At 30.3% G+C, this 20,565-nt stretch overlaps 1 protein-coding gene across 3 annotated transcripts; it reads right to left on the reverse strand.

The window, feature by feature from the left end:
* Positions 1-11,719: 11,719 nt before the first annotated feature.
* On the reverse strand, positions 11,720-16,644 carry LOC127119221 (uncharacterized). Of its 3 annotated transcripts, XM_051049414.1 has the most exons (9): positions 16,350-16,644; positions 16,116-16,233; positions 15,810-15,852; positions 15,531-15,651; positions 15,371-15,437; positions 14,651-14,972; positions 13,432-14,475; positions 12,781-12,930; positions 11,720-12,436 (listed from the first exon to the last, which is right to left on the reverse strand). In XM_051049414.1, exons 3-9 carry the CDS (start codon positions 15,834-15,836, stop codon positions 12,005-12,007), a joined length of 2,163 nt encoding a protein of 720 aa, XP_050905371.1. In that variant the 5' UTR covers positions 15,837-15,852; positions 16,116-16,233; positions 16,350-16,644; the 3' UTR covers positions 11,720-12,004. The 3 variants fall into 3 exon arrangements, with proteins under 3 accessions (XP_050905371.1, XP_050905370.1, XP_050905372.1); XM_051049413.1 differs by lacking the exon at positions 16,116-16,233 and having other exon boundaries at positions 16,350-16,643; XM_051049415.1 differs by lacking the exons at positions 16,116-16,233; positions 16,350-16,644 and having other exon boundaries at positions 15,741-15,833.
* Positions 16,645-20,565: the final 3,921 nt, after the last annotated feature.

Raw genomic sequence — 20,565 nt, forward strand, 5'->3', positions numbered from 1 at the left:
CACCTAAGAATAATTTTGAATTTTTAGTCATGTGAATCACACTTATGAGTAAAAAAAAATCCCTAAAAATATTAAGTTAAGAACCAATTAGATTTGGACTTTTAACAATATCATTTAACAGTCTTTTTTTAACTATGCATTTAAAAAAACATTATTGAGATTTAATAATTCTAAAAAAAGTAAATAAAATTTTAAGAGATTTACAATGTTTTATATAAAATATGTTTTGAACCTATTAAAAAAAATTACAAAAGACAAATATTATCCAATTTAACAGAAAAATTTATAAATAAAAAGTACATTAAAAAAAGGTCTTTCTTCTATAAAAAGAAACTATAAAAAAAAGTTTTTTATTTTAACAATTTTTTTAAAAACCTTTTAGCTTTTCATAAAAAAAAAATCTTTTTTTCAAATGATTTTTTTAGAAAAGTACGTGAAATTCAACAATGTTTTTTATATACAAAAATGTTGTCTCTTTCTACACTCTATTCTTTTTAAAAAGTATATGCAAAAAAAAAATAACAATGCTCTTTATAAAAAGTGCTATTGATTTTCACTGTACCTTTATTTTGCTTCAAATTCTAATTTTACTAATGCAAACTCATAAAATACAATAGCATTGTAAGTACATATTAGAGTAAGCATGACAATAGGGTGAAGTCAGAGATGGTTTTTATCTTCCCCGTACCTAAACTTGACTCCTTAATAAATCTTTGATATCAAACGAGGATGGAAAATTGAACCTCAAACGAGTTTGGATTGGATTCGAGTATTCCCTCCATGCCCTCATCCTTGCAATGTAATCAACTTTTTTTATAAGAATAATATTTTTCCCAAATCCATAATTTACCTTAAACCCTAACAAACATCAACATATATTATAAGTAAAATAACAGCTAAAAATTTAAATCGTATATTTCAAATGATAAAGTACAAACAAAAATATCAAAGTATTGGACATACAATTAATATTCAAAATTATTAAAACTAAATAAATTATAATTCGATATAAATGAGACGAGTTTGGGGACGGGTTCAGCGTGGATACTAGTGTCATATTATCTGATCTTTTGAAATCGAGGAAGACCTAAATCCAATCAAAGGAGGTTTTTCTCCTCAAACTCAAAAAGAGATCGAGTTGATATCTGCGGGTATGAGTTATCTTATCATGTCTAAGTCAGAAACAATTGAACACACATTGGAGCATCGACATCTTCCTCATTTCTTCATCTTATTTATTTAAAACAGAATCATCTTCCTTAATTTTTTCATCTTCCTCTTTTCACAAGTTTTTAATTTCTCTTTTATCTCTATCTCTCACCTTCCTTCTAGATTACATTTATTGGTGTATGAAAGTAATCTATATTTTTTAGATTATATTTAAGTTATAATTATCTCAATTTACAATATAAATTATAGCTATCTAAGTTTACTTAATTTGTTTTTATTTTATTTTGAGAAGACCAAAGATTTTGACATCAAATTAGTGGTGAGGAAAATTTATTATTATATATTTTTTAATTTGTTCATTATAATTTTTTATCAATATAAATATTTATCATTTTTTATTATAACTCTTGTTTTGTTATAGATATGTTTCTTAGAGTATAACTCTTGTTTGTATTGAAAGTTTGTTCTTGATTTGCTAAGTTCTTCACATGCTCTTTAACATGTTTAGTATAATTTTTAGTTGTTTCAATTCCCTTTTTTTTCTTCTTCTGAAATGACTTTAGAACTCTCTACTACCATAAATATTCTAACAGGGCCAAATAAAATTATCACGACACTTCACTCTCTTTCTTCGCGTTAAAGTGACTTTAGGACTTTCTATTTCTTTTATCATTGTCATTTAATACAAAAACATCATTGAAGACCGTCTTAACATGATCAGAGACTATAATGTCTTAGTTTACGTCATGAAAAAGAGTGATAGTGATCATGTTATAACGACCTTAAATGGTGTTACTTAATACGATAACATCGTTGAAAGTCTCCATAACACGATCAATGACTATAATGACTTGTCTTACGTTATGAAAATAAATGATGCTAATCATGTTATGACGATCTTCAACGATATTATTGTTTTAAGTGACGGTAATGAAAAGGAGTGGAGAGACCTAAAGCCACTTCAACAAGAAAATGAGTGAAGAGTTTTGTTATTTTTATTTAGCATTGTTCATATATTTACGATAGTGGAGAGTCATAAAAGTCACTTCAACCAGAAGAATGAAAGTTTAAAAGCACTAGGGTATGCAAAAAAAATTGGAATTTAAATTTCAACAACTAAAATCATCATTGAATGTGTTGAAAAACGTTAAAGAAGAGGAGGAGGAAGACTCAGAATTTATCAACTAGCATGGTGTTTTGGAAAATAATATAGATAAAGAAGTATTAATTGAGGAACCTCGAAATTTGTCAACAAATTAAGATAGATAAAGAATTTATCAACAAATTTTTTTAAAATATAACTTTATTTTTCAACTTTATCAATTGAAATGTATATTATAATTGTGGATTATGAATACACTCCTTTCAAGTAGTATATGATAAATATATATTATGCTCTTATAAAAAGTGTCATATATGTATTTTTTGTTCTTTTACAATATCAATACAACATTTATTTATTTTTTTTCCATTATCATACCCCTATTTATTAACTTTCACTTTATCCAACCATTTTTTTAACTATAGTTAATAAAGATATTCTAATAAATGATATTAGTCTTATCATCAAAACTAACACATTCAAGCATTTCTTTAAGAATAGTAAATTGTTCAAATATGACATTTTTTATAAGACGGATAGAGTAATAAGCAATGAACTATTAAAATTAGTAACTATAATTAATAAATTTTGACCATGATTAGGTAATAATAATGATGTTTTACAGTTTTGTAAATAATTGATTAATTATTATACGTGAGTCTATGTAATATCAATTTAATAACTTTTTTTGTCCAGTAATAATTATTCATTTTAAGGAGTGTTTAAATTAACAAATATTTAGTATTTTTTTCATTTTTTATTATAAATCGTTAAAAAATTTCATACTTATTAAAAAATTTAATAATTGATATGTGAATATAAAAAATTATGAAATATTTTATAAAATTATTCTTCATGGATAAAAATATATAGAAAATAATAAATGTTTAAGATATAATAGAAAAATAGTGTTACAAATTTATTGATATAATAAAATGACTTGTGGCATAAAAATTTTCGCTAAAGCAATTTATAATAAAAAAATGTAAAAAATAATTAATAGTTAATCAATGAACTAATAAAGATAAAGATGATGAATAAAGATAATTATTAACTAATAATACTATCTCCGTTTTTTATTACATGTCACTTTGAAAAAATATTTTGTACCACAATATAAGTCGTTTTATAATATCAATGAATCATTAATGTTATTTTTTCTATTATACCCTTAAATATTTATTATACTCTCTCCTTTCAATTATGTCAATTTATCTTTTCAATACCATTAATAAAGGATAATTTTGTAAAATCCTTCATAATTTATATTTTTCATACCATAATTATTACATTTCTTAATACGTGTGAAAAGTCAAAAACGACTTATAATAAAAAACGGAGGAAGTAATATTTAGCTAATATGTTAACGTATTAAAATTGAATGATGATAAAATGATAAGGTGAAAGGTTGTTTTTGCTAATGTATTCATATTTGTATGATATATTTGTTATATTTTAGTTATATCATATACTCTCATTGAGAAGCTTAAGTCATGAAGGCACCAAGTTAGTTAGAAGATAAGTAATGTGTCATACTAGTTACTTAGAGGTACTTAGCACAAATATTACTAGTGTGATCACGATGTAAAATGGATCTTACCTTGTGCCATACCCCAATTTTGATCCTAAATTATCAAATCAATGCATTCATCGAATCATTAATATTATATGCATATCGTAACATGTATTTTGTCTCGCATAATGTTCAAATTGTAAGTCAGAATATGTTTTCGGATTTACAGACAAACCGGTCAAACTAAATCTCAACTGTGTGTAAAATCAATGGACATAAAATTTCAAAATCAAGCTTGCAGACGTCAATAATATTAATCTACGTTTCGCGTAGTTTAATCTGGTGTGCTCGTTTTATTTTTTGACTACTATTTCGGTTGCATTTTGATCAGTCTGAGCCTTTTAACCGATCAAAATTTATTTCAAAATTAAATCAAACACTGTATAATTCCGAGAAGTTTATTTCACGTGGATCATTTTGGTGCAGTCAAATTATTTTGGGGGCATTTTTGCGCCCAACTTATATTTATTTTGAGTCTTTTATTTTTGCATTTTTGTCAAAGTGTTTAGAAAAATTAAATAGAATTATTGATGTTTTTATTATATTTTTATTTTAGTTATTTTTTAGTATTTAATTTTATTTAATTTTAGTTAATACTATTTAATTTTGTGTCTAAAATAAGCACCAAGGACATTTGTGGATTTTCAAAATTATTAAAAACCCTAATCTGACTTGTATATATATTAGTGATGCTGAAAAGCGACTTGTATATATAAAAGACAAATAAATGTCAAAAATGTTATACAACCGAGACCAATAAAATAGCATGATGTTAAAATAAAATACAGATCATAGTACTACTGATATATACTAATATACAATTGTGTATGTCTGACTACCTCTCCTCTACCACCTCTGCCTCTTCTACCTCCTGGGCCATCAATCCCCATGTCCTCTGGTGCTGTCTCTAATACATCAATGTCTCTCGTGACTCCATCATGATGGCATCTAGAACCTGTTTCACATCAAACACGTCAGGAAGGATATCTCTCTCAATGTCTGCTTGCACAATCTCCACAATGCGATGGCATCTAGACAAGACATCCTCAGCATGATCTATCTATGTTTGCTCCTCCTCTAGTATCTCCTGATGAGCTGGCCTAGGTGGGTCTCCTGGAGAAGCATGCACCATGTATGGATGTGACACCCTGAAGAACTATATGATATACTCTTCAACGTAGCTCCATTCGTTCACGGCTATGATACTATGTGCCTCCTCTGGTACCAGATGACTCTCAAAATCTACAAATATGTCATCTATCTGTCTACATGTCAAAGTAGGAGGAGTATAGACAACAAGGCGACTGGGGATGATCTGAGTGTAGTTAAATTGTTGCATGACGCACTCGGACAGATGTGGATCAGTGAGACGCGATCCACGGGCCAACCATCCAGAGTATAGCATTATCTCGTCAAATGGTCGCATTTTACGGTGATCGACATAGCTGTTGAAGTGCATGTCCTCGTCAACCAAACGGTCTAGATACACTCTGAAAGGCTCAATCGTCTGGTTCCTTCTAAGTGGGGAAAAGAAGTAGCACGCGGCATATCCTTAGTGTAAGTCTCAACACTCTCTCAACCGGATATGCGCGGAAGTGTTGGAGGATCCATGCCTGAAATGAAAAGTTTGGATCACATGAATTATCAGTAATGATTTTGCAAAGATGAAATAAAAATGACAAAGAAACATTAAAAGTATAATAGTTATTACCGTCAATAGTATCACGCTGCCTGTGATATGCTTTGTCTTCCACATACAGCCATCTCTCAACTTTGAGTACAGGTAAATCAAACAAGCGATCCCCCAGTTGTACTCAGGATTCGCTCGAAATATAGGAAGTACCGTAGGTAGACGAAATTTGTATAAGTGGCACTCTTCTCCACAAAAATGAAAGTGCCAACCAAATATAACAGGTATTCTCTCATAGCATGTGCTCTATGGAGTCTCACTTGTTCGTCATCACATGTGGCCTGATGTGCTCTCTGTAGCTTAACTATATAAATCTTCTTCGAGTATTCAAACCTAGCATGAGCACCCCTGGTCATATCTAACTCGTCCTTCGTCTTTGGTAATCCTCTCATGATCTAGGAGTCCCCCTCTAATCAGAAGATGTAGCAAACACGAGACATCATCAAGTGTAATAGACATCTCACCAAGCAGGAGATGAAAGGACGAGGTATCCGAGTGCCATCTCTCCACAAATGCATTAATCATCATGTGGTTGATCGTAGTATAATCGGTCATGCACAAGTCCTTCAGGCCAGATAAGGACAAAACAACGTGAAACTAATCCTCATTCGGCTGAGGCAAGCTAGTAATCTTTCGCTCGTGGTTAATAAACTTTTGTGGATCACGCTCCTGGAAAAAAAATAATCAATGTAAAAAATTTGCCAATTAAAATTGACGTAAATAAAAAATAATTAATCCAAATAATGCTACCTCTTCGTCCCGGATATGCATGGTCGTATGGTATGGATACAAAGGCATTAATGACAAATCAACAAGCCTTCCTCCAAATGTTTTTGGCTCAGCATCCGCAGCAGCATCACCTTTCGAAGATGGCACTGGATAAGTAGCATCAGCAGTAGAATGTGGCACGAACTTATAAGCATATACAATAGAAGGTGGCACTAGTGAATCACCTACCTGAGGCGCCTAAATAGGGGAAACCTGGCGTTTTCGGGAGGATGGAGGAAGTGATGCGTCTAATGGTGAATCTTGTCTCCTACGGGAAGAAGAAAATGGATTGGCCTAAGGAGAAGCATGAGCCCCAGAAGTAGATGGCTCTACATGGCCAGAGGGACCTGGAACCTCCAGAGCCTGCTGACTCTTCTCCCGCCCGCACTGATGTGTGCTGAGCAACCCTCTCGTGCCTCAGTCTATCGCGTCTATCAGCCATTATGCTTGTAAGTTAAAGTAAATCAGAGTATTATTGCAAGCAAACAACACTACAAGCAAGAAAATAACAAAAAATAAATATTGAGAAATTTTCGGAGATGCATCTCATGAATCTGGGAAACTAAAACGTTGAAAAATTCAGGAGATGCATCTCCGGAATTTCTGCAACTCAGCAGCTACGTCAATGGCGTGAATGTACCACATGCAATCCCAAAAAAAAAATATGTTTTGATCAACCTTTTCAGCCAACAAACGTCTAATACACTATATCTAAACTATCTTAAATGTTATTTCTACTCATTTCTAACCCTTAATCACTGATTTCTACTCATTTACACAAAAACTCAAAAATTTATCAAAAACTTAAAAAACTTACAAGAGATCGATGTTTCTGATGTTAGAGGTGTTGATTGAAGTTCCCTTGAGCCTTGTTGATAGAGTTTTGACTTGGTGTAGAGAAATAATTTGAGAGAGTTTGATATTGAGTTTGTGGAAAATGAGAAATGAGAAAGGAGATGGATCTGGCGCGATTTAATCTCTAAAATATTTCAAAGATGTATCTACGAAATATTTTAACATTAACTAAACTGTTAGAGCGTCCGGAGATGCATCTTTAAAAACTATGAACATTTTCAAATTTTCGCATGGTGCATAAAAAAACATATAAAACGTATTAAGAAATACTCTTTTTTTAAATATTGCTCTCGAAGTCCTTTAAAAATCCCCTAGAAATTGTATCAAAACTTTAATCCGGTTTGATGAAAAAGTGAGAGTAAAATTTTAATGTTTGGATCAAGTATAGTATCTCAGGAACTCGCGTTAAATTTAATTAAATATATGTTTGAATGAATAATCTAACATTAAAAAATGAAAGGCTAAATATTAAGTAATATAAAAGAGATTAATATTAATATAAAAGAGGTTACTACTTTTCTATAGAAAAGTGTTGTATTTCTCTTTTATGATCTCGAGCATTAGATGGTTATTACTTTCCTATGAATAATTTAAAGCATTGCAAAGATATTTAGGCTAAATATACTTTATTTTTATAATGTGAGTATCCTTTATAAAATACTTTTTTTTAATGTCGGATTTGAATTCTTGTTCTTTGCTATATAAGAGGATGTCCCAACCATCAGGTCGGATGTGAGGTTAGTATAAGAATTTACAATAAATAATATTCACTTTATTTTTTATTATAAGTCATTTTTTATTTTGCACACGTATTAAGAAATATAATAATTATGGTATAAAAATGAGAAATTATGAAAGATTTTACAAAATTATTCTTCATTAATAGTATTGCAAAGACAAATTGATATAATTGAAATGAGAGAAAATAATAAATATTTAAGGGTATAATAGAAAACATAACATTAATGATTCATTGGTATTATAAAGCTACGTATATCGTGGTACAAAATATTTTTCCAAAACCACTTATAATTATAGTAAATAATAGTAATACTTTTTTCAATTATGTCATTCATTTAGAATATAATTAGTCATCAAGTTCATTAACTTAATTTAATATTCTATTTTAATCTTTTAACTAAAAAACGATAAAGTCAATCAGTCGACTTCACTTTTGTTATCTTATTTGATTTCTTCCATTAATTTTTGAAGATTTTTTTTTTAATTTTGTTGAAGTGGTGTGACAACAAAACCATTAGTATAACTTTGACTCAGGTAATTAAAAATGGATACACTATTTAAACTACATAGTATTATTTTCGGTGATTTTAAACTATATATGTCGACTCATATTTATACTAATGGTCTTGTTGTCTCTCAATGTCACTAGAATTTAAAGTTCTTTTTGGTCATAAATTGATTGAATGGAGCAAATAGAATAACATAAATGAAATTAAATGACTAATTTATAATGTTTTTTAATTAACAGATTAAAGCATAACAATAAATTAAATTAAGAGACTAAAACATATATCAAACTTTCATTTAAATAAATACTGCATAATAAATAAGTTTTATTTTTAATTTAAATGGAATAATATTATAAAAATAGAATTTTAAACATTATTATTTATTTAAATGAATGACTCAATTGGAAGAAATAATATTATTATTTATTGTAAACTGTTATACCAACCGTTAGAGGTGTCAAAATGGATTATCCGATCATAAATGGGCTCCCTCCCCAAACAGACTTTTTTTAATAAAAAAATAAAAATAAAAATCCTATAATATTTATTATAAATAAAATTAAAAATTATATTATTTTAAATATAAAATAATAAATACTATAATGTTTTTTTAAATACAACATATGTTTAAATTGTAAAAAATAATACTCAAATATTTAACCTAAGAGAAACTGATAAAATACGAGAAATGAGTGTTGATTATATTAATATATAAGATTTAAAAGAGAAATATTGAATAAAATAGAGATAAAATTTAGTGATGCGAGAAAAATCGATTTGTTATTTTGAAATAAATCAATATAAGTATTAAAAAAAATTAAAAAAATTATAGTTATGTAGATCTAATGGACTATCCACGGTCCATATGGGCAAGCCCTAATGGATAGCGGATTTTTTAGGACTGAACTAAAAAAACTTTGAAAAATATGGACTCTAATTTTAAAGTCCACTGTACTTTTTTGTGCCGGATGATCTGGCCCATATAGACCAGTCCATTTTAACAACTCTACCAACATTTACCAACAAAACCCGTAATCTAATAGTTGCATAGCAAAGATTCGGGATTCAAACTTTATTGAAACCAATTTTTTGAAGTTGGACATTTCAGCATTTTGTGTTTGTTTAAAATTATAAAAAGATTAATTTTTCTTCTATTAAGAATAAAATAAAAAAAATCACGTTTAACATAAATGTAATTTTTTTAAGGAAATATTTATAAAAAAAACTTACACTTACAAACATAATTAAAATATAAAAAAAAATTATCAAATGTTTAACGATTGAAGTTCACCTTCGGTTCAAACTCGCACCTCTATCTTTGATGTCCCTGTACAATTATTTTTTTAATAATATTAATTAAATGGATGAAGACAAAATCTCTTAGGTAAAAAATCACTCTATAAATGAGAAATCTTGAGTGAGTATGTATGTCTTGAATCAATAAACAACCAATTATGAGACTCCCTTTGTGATTCATTTCTTAGTCTAATTTTCCTCCCTCTTTTATAATTGACGTGCATTTGATAATCGATTAGGGAGAGAGAATATACAAATTTAGAGAAAAAAAACTTGAACATGTTTGTTTGTTAATGTTTTGAATTTATTCGCATCTTGCTGAAAAATATTTTTATTATTCATTAGTTATGAGAAAATAATTATGGTAACCAAATAGAGGTCAAAAGCTACGAGGAATGATTGTTGGCATTGTTTGCTCAATTATGGTTTTATGTAAACAACATATAATATTCTTGTTCCAAATATGAATAATACCTTCCAAGTAAGTTCAAGCATAATTGACTATATTCCGAGTATTTGCAGGGGGAATAATATGTTGCTTAACACTAATGTAATGAGAATGGACCACACATGAGAATGTGTTCTGAACCTTTTAGACAAAATTAAAATGGAATTTGTGAAAAATCCCTAAAAAAAAGAATGAAGTGAATTGAAAAAATTCCCCATTTTTAATGATGTCCTTCTTCTAAACAAAGGTGATCGCGAATCAGTTTAGTTCGATTTTAAAATAATATAATACCTATATCGATTAAAAATATATAGATTGTTTGTAGACATTGAAAATATACTTGTAAAAATATATATTTAAAAAATATATATAACACATCAACAAATTTTCTTAATAATATAAATTTTCAAATTTTTTTCATATCTCTGTAGAAATAATGAATATAATAAATGGGTTACATTTTAATTATTTTTTTTTAAATTAAATACGTTATACTAATTTTCAAGATAATAATAATATAATTTATATATTATTCGAATAGACGGACTCACGGATAGAATTTAAAAAATTCATTGTTCGAATCAACTAACATTAGACTTCATTGGTTTGATTCAGCTTTTGCCCTGACTAAAAAAAAATGTGCAACCCAAACATCTTAATTTGGTTTGGATTCAGATTTAGTTCGATTTTACCCAATCCAATTAACATGCCTAACTGCCAAATTGAACCTTAACAACAAAACTCACACACGCACACGTTAAAAACTCACTCACACACACTTAAGTGCTTAAATTTTCGTTATATATATATATATATATATAACGAAAATTTATATATATATATATATATATATATATATATATATATATATATATATATATATATATATATATATATATATATATATATATATATATATATATATATATATATATATATATATATATATATATATATATATATATATATATATATATATATATATATATATATATATATATATATATATATATATATATATATATATATATATATATATATATAATATATATATATATATATATATATATATATATTATATATATATATATATATATATATATATATATATATATATTCATTCTACATAATGGAATTAATACATCTTCTACCTCCTCTATCCCTGTCAAATGGAATTTACTATTTTTACATATATATATATATATTCTCCTCTACATAATTAGGGACTTTTTATACATAGTAATAGTAATGCTTAACATATTAATTAACTTCTTCAACAAAACAGCAAATATTCAAAATAAACATCTCAATTAAATTCTATAGTTACTAGTACCCTTTCATTCAGGAATGAGCTAGACATAGAAGTTTTGCGGATAAAAATCTAGCAACACGAATCAAATTGTCTCGTTATGTGAAGCAGGATTACCCCTACTGCTTCCTTATCCCCTTCAACAACAAGGCATGAAAAGTTGTTATCCAACACATGAAAATATAATCAACAAAACTTAAAATTTGTACCTGAGATGGAAGCTAGGGTGAAGGGTAGAGTTTTAGATGAGAGGGAATATAGAGCACCAATGCAACATTGTTCTTACAATTGTTACAATTAACAAATTACCACACTTTTTCTATAGCAGTGGTTCAACATATTATTCATAAACACAGATCATACACGTGCAATGCACATATCAAAATCCTAGTATACAAAGCTATTCAAATTTAAGTTATGCTTCAAAATTTTAATTTAATACTATAGCAGAGTAACAATCCATATCTATTTGTTAGTTATTTTAGCATCTTCTCATGTATAATTTTACCACAAAAATGTTTACTGAAAGAAGTATCGACTTCATCAGCACTCTATTCGAACAGCACCACTCTCCGATTTAACAAACTTAGGCTTCCTTACTACTTGTTCTAAGCACTGGACAACATCCCCAATCTGAAAATCAGAACAGTTACTGATTACTAGTCCACACTCCGTTCCTTTCTTCACAGAATCCACATCCTGCTTCTCCCTCTTAAGAGATGAACAAAGTCCTTCAAACACCACTTCACCGCTTCTTAGAAGCCTCATGGTTGATGACTTGTTCACAAAACCATCAACAACCTTACAACCAGCTATTTTCACATCAGGTCCCTTAGATTTGCTCCCTTTCACTTCAAAGATATTCAGAACTTCTGCTTGCCCAGCTACCTGAGTCTCCGAAGTACCCGGGGCCTTCTCAATTATTAAATTGGCTATATCTTCCAATAAGTGGTAAATTACACGGTGCAGAATTACCTACAACCAAACCAAACCAAACAGATCAAATAGAAAACAAACATTTCATTCACTGCATAGTTAAGTTAGTAAATCACCAATTTAGTCTTTGAAATTCTATGAGGGAGATCGACTTAGTCACATAAATTATTAATCCAAAATAGCCCTTGGAAAGCTTGAATCATCATAATCGTTTTAGACTGGTAAATACAACTGTCTAGAAGGAACTAATGTGATTGAAAATTTTCAAATCAAGGGATCATTTTGAAATTCCATTGATTTCAGAGACTACGTTGACGTCTTATAACTTAGATAGTAAAGTAGTGATTACTCATAGTTGAATTTGGGGAAAAGCTTAAAAATACCTTGATACTAGCACGAGTTGCTGCCTGGCTAAGAGAAATAGGTGGACTCTTGACATTGAATCCAACTATGCATGCACCACAAGCCTGTGCTAGGTCCACATCAGATTGAGAAATAGGCCCCACGCCAACATGAACAATATTCACAGAAACCTAACAAAGAAATTACATAATGGTTATTGCATAGCAAGCAAATAGTAAATATTAGAAAAACAATACTAAACTTTTGCACTCCCATGAATGGTGTGCAGATTTATATCTCTAAACATTTGGAAAAGCACAAAACCACATAATTATAACACGTTTAAATTATTAGAATTTATGAGAGATATTGGAAAAAATAGGCAAAAACGTCGGCCTTAGGCTGGTTTATATAGTGAAGATACAATTATTACAAGAGAAAACAGAAAACTTAAACACCTAAGCTAATAACTTGATCAAAGATGCTCCAACACAAAAAAACGTTAAGCTCTTATGTTCATGTTGATCAATGTGTTTTTCGCAAAATATCGCACACTTATGTTTAAAACCTAAACATTTTTACTTGTAACTGATGTACTGATTTCGAATTAATACAAAATCTGTTGAGAAGGCTTTTCACTATGTAATGCAAAAATAAAAGCATACCATGTTATAATGATAATCATCACATACCTGGGGACTATTTAAAGTTGTCAATGCATCTGTAACGGCTTGTACAGTTCCCTGAACATCTGCTTTTACAATTACCGGCATTTCAACCCTGAGTGGGACCCCCTCCTCAGAATCATCTGAAGTAGTTGGCACATTCTGCACCATCTTGCCCCTAAGCCTGTCCTCTTCAGATTTCCTTTTCCTACCAGAACTGAGCATTCTAGCTCGCTCCTCAGAATGAACAACAATGACATCATCACCAGCCATTGGCAGCCCTCGGAGCCCTTCAATTTCAACAGGCATTGCGGGAGTTGCTCGCTGAGTTAACCTCCCTGCTGTATCTTTAATAGCCCTAATTTTTCCCCACTGTGATCCTATTACTACATGCTGTCCACAAACTAGAGTCCCTGCCTTCACTATAGTAGTCACCAATGGACCCCGTCCTTTGTCAAGTCTTGCTTCAACCACATATGCTTGAGCAGGCCCATCAAATCGTGCTTTAAGGTCCATCATATCAGCCTGTAGGAGTAAAGCTACCTCTAAGTTATCTAGTCCAGTCTTTTGAACCGCTGAAACTTCAACAACCTGAATATCCCCACCCATCTCCTCCAGCAACAAGCCCTCAGAAGCAAGCTGTAATTTTACTTTTTCGGGATTTGCACCTGGTTTATCACATTTATTGATTGCAACTACAATTGGTACATTAGATAATTTTGCGTGGGACACAGCTTCAAGTGTTTGGGGCATTACACCATCATCGGCAGCAACAACTAGCACTACTATATCTGTGACTGCTGCACCTCTTGCACGCATTGCACTAAATGCAGCATGACCAGGAGTATCAAGAAATGTGATTGATGCTCCTGATGACATGCCCACCACAAAGGCACCTAGATGCTGAGTAATGCCACCAGCCTCCTTGGCTGCCACTGATGTTAGACGTAAGGCATCGAGAAGGGAAGTTTTGCCGTGATCAACATGACCCATCACTGTTACAACTGCAGGACGTGGTAAAAGTTCTGCACCTTCGGTTGAATGTAACCTCTTAACATTGACGCCAACCTCCTACAACAGCAATGAACAAATTAAGTGACAGAAAAGAATATTGACATACAGGAACCTAAAATCATGTAGGAAATTTAAAAAATAAAAAAGAGGAGGGAGGATTAGAGGTTGGTAGAGATGTTTTTGAGTCAATGTTCCAGAATTAAGGTAAACAAAGAAAGTTGTAAGGATATACCATTGCAGCAAGCTCGGCGACATCCATACTGAGAGGCTCAAACTCTGATTCAATCTTTTCACCAACATTTGTGAGAATATCTTGCAAAGAAGATACTGATTTTCCAGAACGCTTTGCCAGTTCAACAAGGGTCATGCCTTCAAATATTTCTATTGTTTTATCAGGATTAGATTTGGCTGATGTGACATTACGAGGGACATAGGGAGCTTCAACAGGAGGCTGATTTTTACTGTCTTTTCTCACGTACTTCTCCTTCTTTGGGGTCTTCAAACCATATGCCGCATCACTTCTTGCCCAGACCTGTGAGCTAGCATGGAAGCACCTACGAAAGTAAACAAAAATAATTACCTCTACCTTTTTTTCAATGTGCAGTCACAAATTTTAGTGTTGGATTTTTCATCACAGCCGAAAGATGCTTGAAAATTCAGGACTGTTTATAAAAGTATTATTAGCATGTAACTAAACTCAGCCCAATTTTCCAATAAGGATTATCATCATCAAAGTAACCTCTCTAGTCAATGAGCAGTACATAAATAAGAGCTTCTTAACAATGCCCTCATCCCTCTGTGTACAATCTTAGGCATATCTTTAAAAGTGAACTCACTCCTAACCTTATTCATCACGCATAGGCCAAATGATGCTATCATCCTTAAACAACCTAAGCAGTAAAGTTAAAAATGGCTCATTTTAAAGCTTGAAATTTGGGTACTACTATCTTACCGTGTTCCACTTTCTTTACTTCCAATACAAAAACCAGCCGCACCAAGATAAGAGTGATTGATGAAATCTACATCAGGTTATTTAAAGTATGTGAAAGTATAAGTATACAATATACAAGTGAATGAAATGAAACATTATAAGCATAAATGATGTCAATTACCAGGCACGCATCTTGCTGAAGCATATACAGCTTGCTCAGCAAATATAGATGTAAAACTTGACCCAACCACATGCTTACGTGACGTTGTAGCCAAAGCTCTGGTAAAATTCATATATATTCTCTGCATTTAGGTAATGAAAAGGACCACATCAAAAACTTAATGAGCTATATCACACTAATTATCACAGGAAAGGTAAAACCATCTGCAACCTGTATAATTGTCGTATTTGACACAATTTATAATGAAGGGGGATGTGCTTATTATAGAAGTCAACTGACCTTCTTTCCAAGCTCCAGCCACGCCATTCATATGCTTGTAACTCTGCAGATTTAGGCCAAATGAAAATTATTTGCAAAAAGATAGGGGGGAAGTGATGAAAATACTAAAGGAATCATTAATGGTGGACTTATTTATCAGTGAGTGACATGCCGGCAATAACAACAAAACCACTCTAATGTTTCAGATTGCATGTTGAAAATATCTCAGTCTCTTAAATTCCAGCCCACAAAGGAGTTACAATGAAAAACAAAAAATACCCAATCATAATACTATAATAAAAAAGAGGGCTAAAAGCTACCATATACATTATAGATTTTTCATGTAAGTGACATTTCCCTGGTTGGATAGTTTGGGAAATTGAGAATTTGATGATTGCATTCATGGAAAAACCATGATCACTATGAAACTTCAACATAACAATCACTGCCACAAAGGGAAAACCGCAGTACATACGTTACAGTGGAGATTTTTTGAAAAATAAAGTAGAAATTTAGATAGGGAAGGGGTGGGATAGAGGAATGAAAAATCGCAGTACATACCGGTGGTGCGGTGTGCTTGAATTACAATGGCGACTGCAAATTTTGTTAGGTTAAACGATAAGGAAGCCGTCAAACATTGCACTGACAATATGAAACAAAAGCTATACTCCCCTAATATCCTCTAATAATATCTAGACAATAAATAAATCAAAAAAACAGTTTAACTTTTTTTTATAAATAAGACCATGGATTATTATTTATAAGCTATTCTCCAACACTAACACGAACACCGATTCCGATCTGCTACGCTCACTACTCGTTATACTGGTAAAATCGTAAAACCCCTAATTCTGTTACGATTTTGTTTTTGACGGATCAAAGATTCAAAACCCCGGTTTCGTGTCAAGACCCATTTTTAAATGTCGGGTTGGAAGCCCAAAGCTAGTTTTATTCAAGCCCGTTTCATTTGAAATTACACAATTATTATTCTTACCCTGTATATTGTACTCCACTTATAAAGCATATGGAATTCTCATTTTAACCATAACAAAGTTTAAATAATTGAGGGATTTCTGTTTTTTAAACCAAAAATAAAAAATTCAAAATATAAACTTGCTTATACCTATTCTTTTTCTCAAACTCTAATATTTGTGTTTTCCAAAATAAAATATGGTCAAAAAAAGTAATAGTATGATTGTTCTATTTCCAAAATATAAACTTGCTTATACCAATTCTTTTTCTCAAAATCAAGAATGTGAACTATAGAATTGTACTTTGTATGAAGACTAAAAATTGAACTATAGCCAAAATATTTTTTTCCTTGCATTTTCCATGCATACCCAAAATCTACTTCTTTCTCCTTTTCTCCTTGTTTTAGTTTTTTAGAGTAAAAATAAATGTCATCATATTCTTAGAAATTAAATGAGCTATACACTAAATATCATCATATACAGGTGTGTATGATGATATTTTTCACATATATAAAAAATATTATCATATATTACTTAATATCATCATATTTTTAAATACCGATTATATTTGGAATTCCCTCAATAAGGAATTAGGTAATGAAAAGGACCACATTTATATCACACTACTTGAACTATTGCAGATAAAAAATAAATGCAGAGAATATATATGTATACAGGTTCAAGTATATGAAGAAATGTCATATCATCAAAGAATGCATTCAAAATATATCCCAGTTAAGCAATGTGGGATCAAGAAAATCGAATTTGAGTCCGTGGTCATTTTCAAGTCTCCTTATTGCGCTACACCGAGTTTTTGTTTTTACTCCCGTGTTCGTCTGTCCGCTTTTTTTAGTGCGCTTACGTGTGTATATCTTTTACGATATTTTTCACATATGTCATGATAAAAAGAATATTACTTTGACACATTTCATAAAAATAAAATTAAGATGATATATATATTCACTTTCAACATATTTTAGTAAATTATGACTTAAATTTGAGAAATCAACTTTAAAAAAGTGGAACATCTCTAGCTCTCTCTCTCTCTCTCTCTCGCTCTCTCTCTCTCGCTCTCTCTCTCTCTCATCTCGCTCTCTCTCTCTCTCTCTCTCTCTCTCTCTCGCTCTCTCGCTCTCTCTCTCTCTCTCTCTCTCTCTCTCTCTCTCTCTCTCTCTTATATTTAAATAATAATTTTACTATAACATATTGAAAGTGAATACTTATCATCTTAATTATATATAAATAAATAAATAAATATTCCTATCTTTTCCAACCAATTTTATCTTTTGTATTATTAAATTTCTCCCTATTTTCATTTGAATATCTATTTTTATTTTCTAATTTTTTTCTAAATCTATTATTTTCCTTTCATTTCACACTATTCACCAACATTATAAAGAACATTAGCAAAAATATTGCAAATATAATCGGTATTTAATTCACTTGCAATAGAGTGTCGGATGCTAAGGTGACCAATAAATCTATGAAACATGATAAAAAAAAGAAAGTATTTGCATATAATATTTTGATAATCATGAAAATAATAAGTAGTACATAATTACATAATCAGCGCTATAAGAAAAGCACTTGATAGTCAACAAAACCATAATCTATCATCTTCTACACCATCATATCTCGAAAATCTCATCTTATGCACCACCATATCTAGAAAAGCATGTCAAAATAAGAAATGATCAAATAAACTTTTACCCCTCACGTCTTGCTCGATCCTACTTGTCTCAATTGGGAAGTCTGCATTAAAATTTTGAAAGACGATAATAAACTTCTGAATCACTAAATCTAATACTAAGAACATGCATTTTCTTCTTCTTTTTCCCTTTCATTCTCTCTCTAAATTTTTAATTTTTTTTTGATGAGTGTGTTGTGTATGTTACTCATGATAATACTATTTATTTTAATTAAATTAAATGAGGAAGTTAAATATTTTGATTAGTAACAGTAATCCATGAATAATGGGTTGGTTGGAATAAAGATATAATTGAAATGAAAATAGGTCACTTCAAAATATCATATCCCCATTATAGATAGTTATAGATACACTAATGAGAATTTATTAGAATTTAAAGTAAGATGTCATAGGTTCTCTGAAATACTTCAGTGTTAAATTCTATGAACCAATTTAATAATGCAAATGTCATATTATAATAATTAAAAATCATATTGTACTTCTAAGTTGTTAAATTCTAAATTGTTTTAAATTGTTTCCTATTCTTTTTCTTAGCATCATATCTCTCATATTATTTATCTTAATTTATAATCTCTCTCCGCCTTTTTAGTATCCACACACGTAAAATAATTTTCTGTCCATAAATCTATTTCGATTTTTAACTAAATAGAAAAGAAAGACGGGAAATTATATGAATCAGAGTCAAATATAGATAGAAGGATTTGTAGTAGAAAAAATATCTCAAGATAAATGTCATTAAAATGACAAATAGTAATCATTAATCATCTATTATGTAATACTATATGCCGTAAAAATCAAAAATATAATAATGTAAAATAAATTGAATCAACAAACTTAATGAAATAATAGACTATATGTTTTAGCAAATTTGGTAATTATAGGCATGTTATATTTGTTCTTTAAAATAATTAATGGTAAAACTTAAATAAGAAATTTGTGGACATAGATTTAAAAATATCATATAATACAAACAAATAAATCATCAATGAGAATATGCAATAGTTGATCATTACACTGAATCTCAAATGAAAACAAAAAAGAAAACATGGGCATATCTGTCGCTATCATTATAATGAGTTTGTTTCTTCTTGATCATCATACTAATGTTAAATTTGATCAATGTGAAAACATTGACATCTTTGTGTTAACATTGTGAGAAATTGAGAAAAATATATGTCGTATGGTCATTAATGCCACCAACATGAAAGATCCCTTCGGTTAATATCAATGTGTTGGGGGTTGGCAGCCATATTCTACATATTGATGTCACTCAAAATCCAAAATCTTCCCTCTTTTCCTTCTCCTTTTATCTCAAAAAGTTATTCATATGTTCATGTGCAATAAAATAACACATAAAGGGAAAATTATTATTTATTTATTTATTAATGTATAAGCAATAACCCATATAAATAAATAAATATTCACTTTCAATATGTTACAGTAAAATTATTACTTAAATATGAGAGAGAGGGAGAGAGAGAGAGAGAATTTTCAAAAAGGATATTAATATATTTAAATTAGATTAATAAGTCTTCTAATTGAAATATTTTGAGTATTCCCTGTCAGCCTCTAGTAGACACACACTTACAAGTAAAAAGTAAGAAGATGGAAGATCGATTTTAGGATTTCCATAAAAAGAAAAAGTAGATGGAAGCTCTAATGGATATTTTCCCTTGATCATCACCGCTATCATTGTTAAGCATTCCATCTATGGGGTTCTAGTAGATAACGGAAGCTCTAGTAATCAAACATACCTTGGGATCTGTCGCAACGAGGCGAAAAAAACAACCGGCGAAAAAAGAAACAGAAGAGTCGCCACTGTTCGTTATTTATCCCAAAGGAGGGAAAGGAAACGATCGAAGAAAACCTGAAGAGAAAGGAAAAGACAAGGTCTCGCAACCAAATATAGGGTTCGGGAGTCGATTATGCGAAGGGAAGGTATTAGCACTCATACGCATCCGTAGTACTCTACGAGATTCACTCTTGTTGTTCTAGTATAAAGGGTGTATGTATATCTAAGGTACTATTTACTAAAAGAGGTTCAAAAGAAAATGACTCACAAGGATGTCGCATCCACTGCCTACGTATCTCATCTGAA

This window comes from Lathyrus oleraceus, chromosome 2, assembly GCF_024323335.1.
Source record: "Lathyrus oleraceus cultivar Zhongwan6 chromosome 2, CAAS_Psat_ZW6_1.0, whole genome shotgun sequence".
In the NCBI taxonomy this organism is placed as follows: Eukaryota; Viridiplantae; Streptophyta; class Magnoliopsida; order Fabales; family Fabaceae; genus Lathyrus; species Lathyrus oleraceus.

What these genes read in the sequence shown, in the direction of transcription:
- LOC127119221 (XM_051049414.1), bottom strand. Translation starts at nt 15,836, where the DNA reads ATGGCGTGGCTGGAGCTTGGAAAGAAG. An exon ending in TTCAGCAAGATGCGTGCCTG is followed by an intron (nt 15,438 to 15,530) that starts GTAATTGACATC and finishes AACCTGATGTAG; the next exon opens with ATTTCATCAATCACTCTTAT. An exon ending in AGTAAAGAAAGTGGAACACG is followed by an intron (nt 14,973 to 15,370) that starts GTAAGATAGTAG and finishes TTACTTTCGTAG; the next exon opens with GTGCTTCCATGCTAGCTCAC.